At 39.9% G+C, this 13,438-nt stretch overlaps 1 protein-coding gene across 3 annotated transcripts in view; it reads right to left on the minus strand.

Annotated features, from left to right (window-relative positions):
- Positions 1-13,438, minus strand: part of COL12A1 (collagen type XII alpha 1 chain) — a 112,226-nt gene continuing 98,788 nt past the window's right edge. For 2 of the 3 annotated variants that reach the window (XM_073905231.1, XM_073905230.1), the window contains 8 exons: positions 11,433-11,486; positions 9,903-9,974; positions 6,610-6,645; positions 6,436-6,502; positions 4,743-4,931; positions 3,710-3,778; positions 2,538-2,708; positions 1-306 (listed from right to left, as the gene is read on the minus strand). In XM_073905231.1, coding sequence (XP_073761332.1) covers positions 131-306; positions 2,538-2,708; positions 3,710-3,778; positions 4,743-4,931; positions 6,436-6,502; positions 6,610-6,645; positions 9,903-9,974; positions 11,433-11,486 — 834 coding nt within the window. In that variant the 3' untranslated portion in view covers positions 1-130. Of the gene's footprint in view, positions 307-740; positions 1,512-2,537; positions 2,709-3,709; positions 3,779-4,742; positions 4,932-6,435; positions 6,503-6,609; positions 6,646-9,902; positions 9,975-11,432; positions 11,487-13,438 lie in introns of those variants that run through there. The other variant, XM_025890779.2, reaches the window with a different exon arrangement.

Raw genomic sequence — 13,438 nt, forward strand, 5'->3', positions numbered from 1 at the left:
GAAAGCATACTCTTGGATGAAGCAACACCGGAAGAAACGCAGATAAGACGTACACTGCTCTGTCTGACCTGTCAATGAAAATCCCAACACCTCCCCCCAGCGTGGCAGCGCTGCGCGCGCGGTCTCAGGTTCACTGCCCTGGACTGCCGGGCAGGGCGCGCCGCCAGCGCCCGTGGGGAGGCTGCTTGTCGCCAGGCTCGTCGGCGCCGTAGTCCTCGTACTCGTCGGCTGTCCGCTCGGGCTCCACAGGCACGATGAAGGGCTCGCGCTCGGGCAGGTAGGCCCCGCCCTCGGGCACGTACGGCTCTGTCCGATTCAACATTACAGTTATGGCATGATTTGGAAGGCACACATACAGCAAAAGCTAAATTCATCACCCGAGGTGATGGCACTCCAGTCTGAATCTCATTACTATAAATAGATAAGTTACAATGTTCTGATTACGTCCATTTGCAGAGAGAATTTGGTGATGATCAAATAATAAAAATGGCACATTTTTTTTTTAACCTTCAAGGATCCAGCAGCACATACAATCATTGCACAAGTACCTGGGAACGGTCAGAGGCTGCGCCAAAGAATTGTAAACGCAGAGACCTAGGTAGGATTTTCGCGAATCCCCAAGCCACTGTTCATGAGTTCAAACTCCTCAATTCAGAGAACAATTTGGAAAGATGAGGAGATAAGGGAAGTGTTATTGGCTCCTAGAAACTGAACTGTGGAGGGGAAATCCAACTATCACCAGGTAATATACAGTACAGGACATTTTCTGTGGCTGTCTCTCCCACAGACTGAGTTACAGTTCGGTGGGTAAAGGAACCCCAGTGACTACAGCGAAACAGGAAGCAAAAAAAAAAAAAAGTGATTGTAAAACTTTGGTTTGAAATTGCAATTACAAAACCCAAATGAGAGTACATGTACAAAAAATAAGAATAATAAGACACATGCCCTGAATCAGACACATTGCTAACAAGCAAGAGATGAGGAGATTCCATTCGGTGTTATTCCGGCACAGAGCAAGCAGCAGGCTTTGATGCAGAAGCTTACTGTAGAATTGTTAAGTGATTTTAGTGGACAGGATCACATACAAATCATTTACAAGCCACAATTAGTTTATTATTTACATAAGACATTTCTCTTTAACCAGGTTAATTGTTTTTCTCAAAATGGCATGACCTCCGCTGGTTAGTAGTTTTATTATGCGCCTCTTTCACGACTGAGGCTCCTCATGGTTGTGGGTTTGAACTTTTTTTTTTAATAATATTTTTCTACATTATTACTGAAATGCATCAGGCTTATAAACTAACACCACTGCTTTTGTCTCATTCAAGTTAGTATAAAGAGTCTCCACCCTCCTTTATGATGTCCACCCGCTTCTTTAACCATATCTGTGGTGAAATTTCCATACAGACTCATTTCCTAATAAGCACGTGCGCAAACATCTCAGAAACAGGATTTTCATGTATTCAAACTGTAAGCAGCACTGGCGACTTAGAAAATTTGTTAGCCGGAACCTGAAACAGGTCAAAGATGATAGTTTTTAAAAGTTGAATTACTATGCAAAAAATATATATACACATCCATCTAAGTATGTAATGGTTAAAATATATATATATATATCCATATATTTCCAGTTATTCACACATACCATAAGGTAGAGGTAATTAAAATTTTTCTTAAAAAGAAGTAAATTATAATTTTGTGAACGAGTTGCATGAGAAATTGGCATTAAAATTCATTATTACTTTTGGTCATATATAACTATGCACATAAATATATAGATATATAGATATTTAGATATTCAACTACTCATGCACTATTTGCTAGTAGCCAACCATATCAAACAGCAGTATCATTTTTAAAACTTGCAAGATGCTTGAGGGTGCGCTGATGAAAAGGTCACCACTGACCACAGCATGAGTTTCTTATTCCCAGATCAACGTATCTCCCCTGTCCCCACATGCCCAAAAGCAGGCATAAGAGATCTGGCCTCAATAATGGTCAAACACTAGACCTGCCCTACCAACTCTTTGAAAAAAATCAAGTCCCAGATTTTATGAACATTAATACTATGGACAGCATGAGACAGTGAATTATTTTCAGTTGTCTGCCCCATGTTATCAAGTAGTTTGCCTAAATATTAGATTCCCAAAACAATTTTTTAGTATGTACTCTTGACATTCTACAATTACCTTCAACAAATCCCTGTTCCCCAATCTTTAGGTTTAAAAAAAAAAAAAAAAGTCATTTGATTGCATTCTCTGAACTTCCAAAAGAAATTAAGGAGAGGTTTACAATGTGATTTGGCAGATGTACAAATACAGGAAGGAAAAGCAAATAATTATTCAACTCCTAACAATGAAGCAACGTTTCACGCTTTAAGAGAGAACAGTGTTACTACATAATCAAAACACGTAACTGAAAGAGTTGCTATCTTCAAGAAATCCCCAAATCAACCTTCCTTCAATCCTGGGGAATCTGATTTCCATAAAGGTTCTTAATTCAGGTGAATTTGGGTTCCTACGCGGGCAACAACATACCTGGATAGCCTTGCCCATTGTATGGGATGCTGGCACACTGGGACGAGTCACAGTACCCAGGAGGACCTGGGGGGCCTCGGGTACCTGAGTTTCCAGGACGACCCGGGGGGCCAGGGGGACCTCTGGATCCTGTGGACCCTGGTGGGCCCGTTCTGGATTCTCCTTGTGGACCTAGTGCGGGGTTAAAACAAAGATTTCCCCTTTTGTTAAATACATCTCCCGAGGCAATCAACAATTTTCCAGACTAGATGATTCACTAGCATACAGAAAGAAAATATTCCCCTAAGAGATCACCAGGATGAACTAAAGTGTGGAACTTTCTTACCAGTGATCCATCGAGAGTTAATGACAGAGACAGAACTACTTTAACGATTTTATCCAAAGAAAACTGACTTACCAAGAATTAAGCAAAACTAAAGATATCAGTGAGTTCCCCGAATGGCTCCCACTCTTACAGAGACAAAACTCTCTGAAGAAAATGGCTATATTAGCCACATCAGACTACCAGGAAAACATGGGAGCGCCTGCTTCACACCTGCAGACTATGTAAAGGGATGTTATTTCTGGATCAAGTTATACTTATTTATGGTTAACATAAATGTAAAGATTTAACCACTAGGGCTGACCTTGGTTACAAGGGTCTCGTGGACCTTACAATGAAGAAAAACAAAAATCCATTTTCGGCCTAGGAAATGAAATGCATAAAACAACGAGACGACTATTAGTTCTTTCCAAAACACCAATAAAGAAACTGTGAATGAAATCTTGCAATGTGTCAGGCTTTTTAGTGAGAATATTATTTTCTCGGTCTGCTAGCAACATCTTGAAGAATATGAGAAGAAACAGGAAATAACACCATCCTTAAAGGCTACATGGCCAAACAAAACAAATAGGAATTCCATAAAAACGAAAATAGAAACCCTCTGTGTCACTAAGACTCTCACCCTTTTATATTAAAGTTATAGTAAATGCTTAATGGAACACAGTCAAAAAGTTTTTTGAACAAAGAGAACATAAAAGTGAGGAGGTTATACAAGCTGAACTTCTTGCTAAAATATATTCGTGGTGGCAGGCCCGCCTGAAGCTCGGAAGATTAGATGGTGAATCTCTTGGGGCTGTATGCTCTCCCAGTGTTTCTGCTGTTTACTTATTTGATGTTCGGGCAAACGTACCTGGGGGGCCAGGCAGCCCTCGAGGTCCTGGAGACCCAATGCCCCTTTCACCTTTCTCTCCCGGCAACCCTAAGCGAGGACAAAAAGAGAAAGCACAAGGAGAAAATTATCGGGAAACACGTAGTTCTCATCGTAACTGATAATGCTCAATTCAAGTAATTCGCTTGTTTTAGTGAAAGCAGAACCTAATTTTTCACAGAAGTTCACTCTTGAAGCCAAATTCCTTCTAGACATTTGGGTAATTCCAGATTCATGGCCAAGAAACAAATCTGGCTACAACTCAGGGGAAAAATTATTTGAAGAAAACAAACATGTCTAATATATTCTTTTTAGAAACAGTAATTTAGAACGGGAATCTTGAATAAATAGTTACAACTCATTGAGAAACATCTTAAAGGTATCTTATCTTTGGGAGCCCCGTTGCACAACATCCAAACCGTCAGAATTACCGAAGTATCTAAGTCTTCTCCAGAATATTAGCTGCTGCTTTGACCAAAGCGACCACCCAGAGTCCTGAAACATCTGGAATCAAATAATCTTATTTTTCTTCTTTTCCTTCAATGACACTTATCTACCATGAAATTAAAGCCAAACAAACACGTAAGGCCAGTGCCAGGCCCTGAATAAAGGAACCAAAAGAATTTGGATCTAAAGCTGTAGGGCTGCTTAAGTACATTCAGTTGGTGCCCAACTCTTGCCAGTCACAATAATTAATCAGATTTTAGCGTCCGAGTGAGTTCGCCAAAATACAGTTTCTTCCATCAACAATGACAACAACCATCAGAACACAGCATTATCTTTACTGAGATCTCCTGACAAAATCTTCCTGTGTTCTTTGATACAGATCTCGATGGCCTGGGGCTGCCTGAATGAAAAGACAGGTTCATGGACACACAGCTCTTCTGGGGCTGTCCAAACAAGAATAGTTAAAGCAGTTGCCAAGTCCAGTCTTCCACGTGCTTTTCAACCTGACCCAGATCCCACACTTGCAAACTCCTTTCTTTATCCCTGCATAGCAGCCAGAGAAACCCACCTCGTTCACCCGGGGGGCCCTGCATCCCTGGTGTGCCGGGGAAGCCTGGTCGCCCCCCAGGTCCCGGTTCTCCTCTGGCCCCCGCGCTGCCTGGGGGGCCTGGGGGACCCGGTGGGCCTGGTTGGTTGCGATTGGAGTGATAGTCATTTGGAATCTGATTCAGCATCTGATTGAATCTGCTCATCTGACCTACAAACAGAAAGACTTGTTAGTAAGAAACCCAGTAGGGAAGGGATGAGATGGCGAAACTCTTTTCTCTTAGTGTCTAGTGCAATCCATCTCTATTCCTCCCCCTCTAGGACACATTCTTTTTTTTTTTTTAAAAGATTGTATTTATTTATTTGAGAGAAAGAGAGAATGAGAGATAGAGAGCACGAGAAGAAAGAGGGTCAGAGGGAGAAGCAGACTCCCTGCTGAGCAGGGAGCCCAATGAGGGACTCGATCCCGGGACTCCAGGATCATGACCTGAGCCGAAGGCAGTCGCTTAACCAACTGAGCCACCCAGGCGCCCTCTAGGACACATTCTAATTAGAAGCCTCAAAATAAAACACTCCAGCTATCCAGGACAAAATGATCCCTGATAAACAACTGTCTCCACAAAGTACTGACCAGTAAGCCATAGCATTACTATCAACCATAAAAGAGTTGTAAAAGTTTAATATGGCTCTGATATAAAGCCCTATGTTTTGCCAGATGTCACTCAAAAGAGAACCTTTCTTAAATTAAGAAAGTATACTATTTTTGTGTGTACCTAAGAATGATAATCAGGCTGTAGTGCCAATTAGAATCACCTGTGGGATCCTTTGAAAAATACAGATTTCTGGGCCTCATCTCCAAAGGCAGGGATTCGCTATGTTTGGGGTGTGGCCCAGGAACCCTCATTTTTAACAAGGTATTCTAATGCAGGTGTTCCTCAGGATCACACTTGCATTAACACTGCTAAGACTTCTGAAATAGGGAACTTTGAGTTTAAGGCCATACTCGGTTTGTGGGCACTGAACTTTATTACTTGGTAGACTTCATAGAGTAAGAAGAGTCTGAAAAAAATAAGGAGGCAAATAAAAAGGTCCCCACCAAAATGTACTTTCTGTGATCAAATTAATCTTGATGGGCCTCCTTCCTTAAAGTCATAGAATAACTTAAAGTTTCAACGTTTGGGGCGCCTGGGTGGCTCAGTCGGTTGAGCGGCTGCCTTCGGCTCAGGTCATGATCCCAGGGTCCTGGGATCGAGCCCCGCATCGGGCTCCCTGCTCGGCGGAGAGCCTGCTTCTCCCTCTCCCTCTGTCTGCCGCTGCCTACTTATGCTCTCTCTCTATCTCTGTTAAATAAATAAATAAAAATCTTAAAAAAAAAAAAATCCAATGTTTGCTGCTTCTACATATACCCAGATGAAGATCACTGAAAATCCTAATAAGGAAATTGAAAAGCCCTTTCAAAATATGATTTTGCATCAGATTAAGTATAGGATAACAAGCTATTATTTTACCTTGGGTTCTTATTTTATGTTAATGACACAGTCATTAAAATATCACTAGTTTTATCTAACCAGATCCAAAACTGAGAATGAATAAAAATACGAGATCATCAAAATGAAATAGAAACATGTATCTTAGAAACTTTATGACTCAAACTCTACATTTTCCTGCAATAAACTTAAAAATCATTCATACATTAAAAATAAAAGAAGTTTTACCACTTATCAATTGTTCACAGACTTGTCTTGCAACTGCTCGCATCATGTTCTGGGAAGCAATGTCTCCCTTGTTAATTAAATCAATGAGAATCATTAGCATATTATTTCGATAGTTTCAGACTTCAATGTTTAACACACAAAATAAACATAAGTCAAATTTTAAGAAATACATACTCTATCGCCTTTCTCTCCTTTCAATCCAGATGGACCCTGAAATACAGGAATTTCATAGATTAGAAACTGACAAACATGATCTAAAATGATTCATGAAGGCACATGATGAAAGACAGCAAGGTCTGCTTTCTAACAGATTAGCAAAATGACACAGCATATTTATATCCATGTTACTTGCATTTTGTCTGTCTGTAAAAAGGAATCTTTCTGTCTTTCACTGTCTCTCTGTCTGTCTGTCTCTCTCAGAAAAACATATCCTCCAAGTTAGTGCTGAGATGTGAATTTTATGATCACACATTTAGAAGTTATGTATTCTGCATACATTCATGATGCTGTTCACAGTATAAGTTTGGAACTAAACTATGGATGAGAAATTGCCCTTGGTACCATTATACTTTCCTTTACACCGTGACTGGGTAGCTCAGCTTCTTATTTTAGAGGGTCCATGAGGTTAATCCAGGTTCAGTTCTAGTAAGAACCAGTGGGCTCTTCGTCAATTTCCTAACGTCAATATATATCTCTAACTTCCTCCAGTTATTGTGTGTGTGTGTGTACATTGGGTATAAAAGGAACCATGTGTCTCTCTTACTAAATAACTCAGTCCAAATGGTGGTCCCAAATTGAAACACAGCCACAGAATATTTTCCCTACTCTGTCAAGCCTCTCACTGGCCATGAGAGGATCTTTAAAAAGTTTTCTCAAGTGCAAGAAGTTTTCGTCTTTCCATAATGTGTTTCTAGGCTGCCAACTGCTATCATGGAAGGAGCATCCAAACCACTGACAAACCTGATGCTCAGATAATACCCCACACCAAACCACTTCTTACAGCCTCCAAGAATTTTGCCTGAACAGCTCCAATATCTTCTCCACTGGTCTTCCTGTTTTCCCATTTTGCCCCTATAGAGTCTATTTTCCACACAGAAGCCAGGGTGATATTTTTAAAAGGGAAATAAGATTATGTCACTTCTTTGCCTTTAAGCGCTTCCCATCACACTTAGCACAAAATAAGAATTCCATATCATTGGCTAGATGGTCCACATGATCAACTTGCCCAGCTCTCTGACCTTGCCTGTTATCCCTCTCCCCTTCAACGCCCTTCATCTAGGGTACGCAGGCCTCTCTGCTATACCTTCACTTGCCAGACTCATTCCTCACTTGGGACTTTTGTTTGTACCTGGAATCTTCTTCCCACAGATCTTCAAACAGCTGTCACCTCCTCAAAGGGGCTCCCTGACTACTATATCTAAAATAACCACCTTCTCATTACCACAATTACTCCCTGACCCCTTACTCTGTTCCCTTTTTCTTTGTATCACTCAACACCACCAGAAACTATATTGTTTAGTTAGACATTTTTGGTCTGTATCCCCCACTAGAAGAATCTCCATGAAGGCCAGGACTTTGTCTTGTTTACACAAACTTTGTTTTATCCCCAGGCCCTGGAACACGGGCTAACACATTTAGACACTAACCAGGTGTTGAGTAAATGACTACAAATATTCCACAAGCAGTTCCTTAAAGCACCCTCTATACAACATCATGTGCTACAAGTTATCAAGAAGATACCAACTGGTAACCATAGCTAATGACATGAGCTAACAGTGATTGAGCCAAGCTCTTTGCTAAGACCTTTATACATCCATCTGCTAGTTTTAGTTTAAGAAATTAAAGGTACATCAGAAAAGAGAAGAAAAGAAGGAGCAATTTGCCACCTTAGAAGGATGAGGAAAATAAAGGGAGAAAAGAGGGTAGGTAAGGTCCAAATAAATGTTACCAAATTATAAGAAACCAGAGTTTAGTGCTCCCTTTGCCAAAAATATTAGACACTTATGGAAACACTATTATGACTTAGTTTGGAGCCTTCTGTAAATTTCAAGGAATTTTTTCTCCTACATTTACTGCTACTTTGAGATTATTCCTGGTGTGTGTGTGTGTGTGTGTGTGTGTGTGTGTGTGTGTGTGTGTGTTTTAATTTACTGCCACTCTGAGATTGTTCTAGTATATATGATTTGTAGGAATCATCTTTATTGCCAGTATCTAGAGATCACATTTCAAGTAAGGGGAGCAGAAGTTTCTTTTAGGTGTCTAGCTCCAGCCAACAATTACATCAGGTAGATTCTTATGTGAAACTCCATTTCAGTCATACTCAAATGAAATAGAATTCTGAATGGGTAGAAAAGTTCCATGTGCTTTTAACTGCTCTTGTGAAGTTTCTGCTATGATTCATTGAGGAAAAGAGAGTAATAAATTCATGTGCTAGGGTACACACAGATTGTAAAGTGTATCAGGAGTCCTTTCATCTTTATGCTGCTTGCTTAATTTTATGTAAACATGGAAGGCAGGCCCTGTCACATAAAGATTCTACCCTAAGTTTCTTTGACATTAAACAGTTTTTAAGTTGGGGTTTATATAACTTGGACAATACTTTAAAAAAAAAAGATTTCTGTCCAGAGAACAGTCCTGATGGACTTGTGTCATTGCTAATAGTTGGACTTCATTATCTTTGGCATAAATTTTTATATTTTAGAATTCAATTCAGACAAATAAACTGCTGAAAATATTTTCACACTTCATACATACAAAGAAGAAAAAGGTTGTAAAGAAGATGATGCTCAATGGTCATTACAAATGCTTCTGGATTTGTGATTTTAGGAACTTCAAATTCAGTTTTGGAGGGACTAACCTGAAAATACCAGATCGGCATAATGCCATCTTAACTACTATTTTAATCAAACCATCTGACTGAAAGAAAGATAAACTGTATATAAATTGGAGCAGGGCCATATAAAAAAGTAAAGGAGTGGATTAGAAAAATCCTTTTAATCCTGGGACTACTGGTCTAGCATCCTCAGTGAGAGAGAAATGAGTGAATGCATGGCTGGATGACCTTCATGAAGGGTTAACATCTGCAAAACTCTGGACGGGATGGAGGCGCCGAGAACCACCATCACGTATTTTTCTATCTTAAGCAGCATACCATTCCTAAATAAAAGAATCATTCTGCTGACCCAGCTTTGAGTGTTTATACAGTGCAGAAAAATGTGTCTTGGCTCAAAATCCCATTCTCCTTTTAAAGAAACCCTATGACCACAATTTTCATCCCCAAATGTTATAACTCAGAGAGAAAAACTTTAGAACTGGTACCAAGTGAAATCCATGGGTTTTAGTATAGTTTCAACAAATGCTTCAAACCCATTACGGCAGCGATAACATAAATAGGCCAAAGCCTTGTAGCATCCTCGTTATTTATAGCCACAGGGAGGGGCCTCTTGACACGCAATCTGTCCACTTACGGGTCTGCCATGGTCTCCGGGTTTTCCTGGTTTCCCACTCGGTCCTGTGACGCCTGGGGAGCCTGGGCTTCCCTGCAACACATGGGCCAGGCCAAGAAAGGGAAGGACACAATGAAAGAAAAATCCCATCGTAAGTTAACTAACAAACGTGGCCAGCTTTAAAAGCCTTTCACAGAAGCGGCACGCAATAGGGAAGAGTAAAACCAAATTTTAAGATAGCATGAAGGAAAAAGAAAATCTTGATGATTCTCAATCTTATGGAGCATATAGTTCTCAAATACAGTTTAGGACCACTTGAAAAAAATCTGTACCTACACACAATCAGTTTCACAATTCACAGACTGTGATTCTAGTAGATTGGTTACGAAATGAATTTGCAGAAAGTAATCCCTGTTTTTTAGTTTACCTCTGTTGCAAAACCAGAAAACCCATCAAAAGACAAGAGTGAAAACTTTGGTTGGGGAAGAAATTAAGTAGCTGGGTTTGTGCTAAATCGGGCACCACTGTGGCCGAGTCTTCCCTTGCTGCTGGGAGTCCTGCTCTCTGCCTAGAAATTCACTTTTTTTTTTTTTTTGGTGCCTTCTCTACACTTCCACTTTCTTCTATCATGTGAGCACCCTTCACCCCATCCAAACCATAAGAATTTCTCCCTGTTGCTTTTAACACAGTTTTAAAAGTCTTAGTCATATTTTGCATAGAATATTTATAATATCTCCTAACCAATACTTTATGTTCTAAAGCCTAAAGTTTCCTTAAAATAGAATCATCAAATTTTGCAGGACAGTTAATCCTTTACTTTGCCAATTATGCAAATATTAAGTAAGCTCTGTAGTAAATATTTAAAATGCACGTTTATAGTATACATTTAAATTCTCCTCTACCTGAGAACATATATATTAAACATAAATAATAACATTATTTTAACACATGCTCTCAAATCTTCATATCCTACTATCAGACATGAAGAGCACCCATCACCTCACACAAGTTCATTACGATCTCACCCAGATGCAGGTATATAGATGCCACTTTCCACATCACTGGCTGCAGTATTTTCCCCGAAGATCTTAATTAGAAGACTTACTTGGGTGAAACTTACTTCCTCAGAATGACTGATAGTGCTCAGTAATAAATATCCTTAAAATTGAAATATTTAGATTCTTAAAATCTTAATAGACTATAGATTCTTAAAACTTTAGAACAGAAAGTAACCAGTGAGGTCTTAAAACCCTACCACTCAATGTGGGGTTGGAAGGAACAGGAGTGCTAACCAGCTAGGGGCCAACTTAGTTAGGGGTATTTTTCTATTTTTCAAATATAACTTGTTTAAAAAGAAAGACTCTGTATTTCAACACATCTGTTTTCTGTAGCCCATTTTGATTTAGGAAAATAAAACGAACAGCTCCCTTGACAGTGTACCCCACAGCACTGACAGAATCTGCCTCAAAGGCCAGGTTACTGGGCTTTTCCCAAGCAAATGGGGCAGGGGTTTGGGTGGGGAGACAACACTGTAATCCATTCAGTTCTTACCGGTGGCCCAGGGGGGCCCCTGGGTCCCATTGCACCATCTTTTCCCGTAAAGCCCTATTGTAAACATAAAATTAATTGCAAATTAGTGAAATAATGACTGAGAGAAAAGGAAAGACACTAAAGAGCTCCCTAAGAGTGAAGAGTGAAGTACCCACCTGCAAGTAACCTTCCACTATGAAGACAAATATACCCCCCCCAAAAAATGCTTTCCAATTTACATTATTCCTTTTACTGAATAGGTAATTTCCATACTTATTCATTTATATAGTTATAAATAAAGTCATTTTAAGAGTCACACTAGGCTTCTCCGAAGAAGGTAGATTCCTTTTATAAAGATGCTAGCTTTTGCTTTTGTACGAGTGTGAGGAAGCCTAGAGCAAGGCTAACCCTTTCTACTGAAAAGTCAGTGTTCACAAACTAGCCCAGAAAGAATCAAAGTGGGAGGAAAGGAAATGTTGCTGCCCAAAACTCATGGTCTCATAAAAGATGAAGGAAAGGCCAACCACCGAAGTAAAAATTCCCTCGCTTCCTAAGCAATGGCCAGGCAGCCAAGGGCAGGACCACTGATGTTTCCACTCCGGGGGCATTTCTCTCCCCGACCCTGGAAAGGTGTGAAGTTGTCTTAACTGCCTTCGACTTGAAAGAAAATCCTCAGATCCTTAGCTAATTGTTTTACTGATTTGTCTCTCCTCATCTCACACAGGAAGCCAGATCCACATGGGTGTCAGGTTGACTGGGAAGACAGATGTGCCCCCGCAGCACCACACCCCGCCCTGCAGGCCTGCTCTGTGGCTCTCACGACCTGCCTCCATCCAAGTGCCAGATGACCTCTGCCTGGAATGAGTCACTCTGCTACCCAGTTAGCACTCATTCCAACAGCGAGATCTCTGAAATTCAGCAGAGGATTTCTGAGTCAGGTCTTTTTTATAGTTCTTGCATTCCTCTGTCAAAGGAGATTTTTGTCTCATTTTCTGCAGGGAATAAGATTGATAATTTTATCCATATTCTTGGATTCGAGCAAAAATCAAGAGCATTTGGATAACTGCCTGCATTAAGTATCCATGCTTCCACTGATTTTACGACAGAGGAAGTTTAAATTATTTCTTTAAAATTGTGTTAGAAATATTCCACCACCACCACCACCACCCCATTTTTTTCCCCAGAAACTTAAACAGATAAAGATTTCAGACTGTTTTCTGGGAGATCCAGGCCTGCTTAACAAAAAACAGACGCCAAGTTCATCTGATGTAACATCAACATTGCTTCTGAGAGCCACCAAAGAAGCAAAAATGCTCTGGTGGTATTGCTTAGGCAGTTTGAATTGCATTTCTTCCATCTAAATTTCTCCAACATCAATATAGGACACTCTTTTGTTTATTTGTTTGTTTAGGTGAGTATTATGTTTCTGAATAATCCTCTTTCAGTCAGCTTAAGAAATTCCTGGTCAACCGTTTTCTTTTTTTTCCTCCAGCTTTATTGAAGTATAATTGACAAAAGTTGTATGTATTGATGGTGTACAACATGAGGTTTGTGTACACTGTGGAATGATTACCACAACCAAGATAATTGACGGATACATCACCTCACACAGTTATCATTTTTTGGGTGCAATGAGAACATTTAAAGATCTACTCTATTAGCAAATTCCAAGTATACTGTATAGTATTATTCACTATAGTCACCATGCTGTGCGTTAGATCTCCAAAGTTCATCCATCCTAAACAGCAACGCTATAGCCTTTAACCAACATTTCTCCATATCCCCCTCACCCCTGCCCATGGCAACCACCATGCGACTTTTTGCCTCCATGATTTCAACTTTTTTTAGATCCCATACATAAGTGAGATCATTTGGTATCTCTTTTTTCTGTGCTTGGCTTATTTCACTTACCATAATGTCCTCCAGGTTCAAGTTTAATCCATGTTGTTGCAAATGACAGGATTTCCTTCTTTTTTAAGGCTGAATGTTATATACATATATATATATATATATATATATATATATAT

Source organism: Callorhinus ursinus, unplaced genomic scaffold (assembly GCF_003265705.2).
Source record: "Callorhinus ursinus isolate GAN/ISIS: 27379988/994484 unplaced genomic scaffold, GSC_fseal_2.0 scaffold22, whole genome shotgun sequence".
NCBI lineage: Eukaryota > Metazoa > Chordata > Mammalia > Carnivora > Otariidae > Callorhinus > Callorhinus ursinus.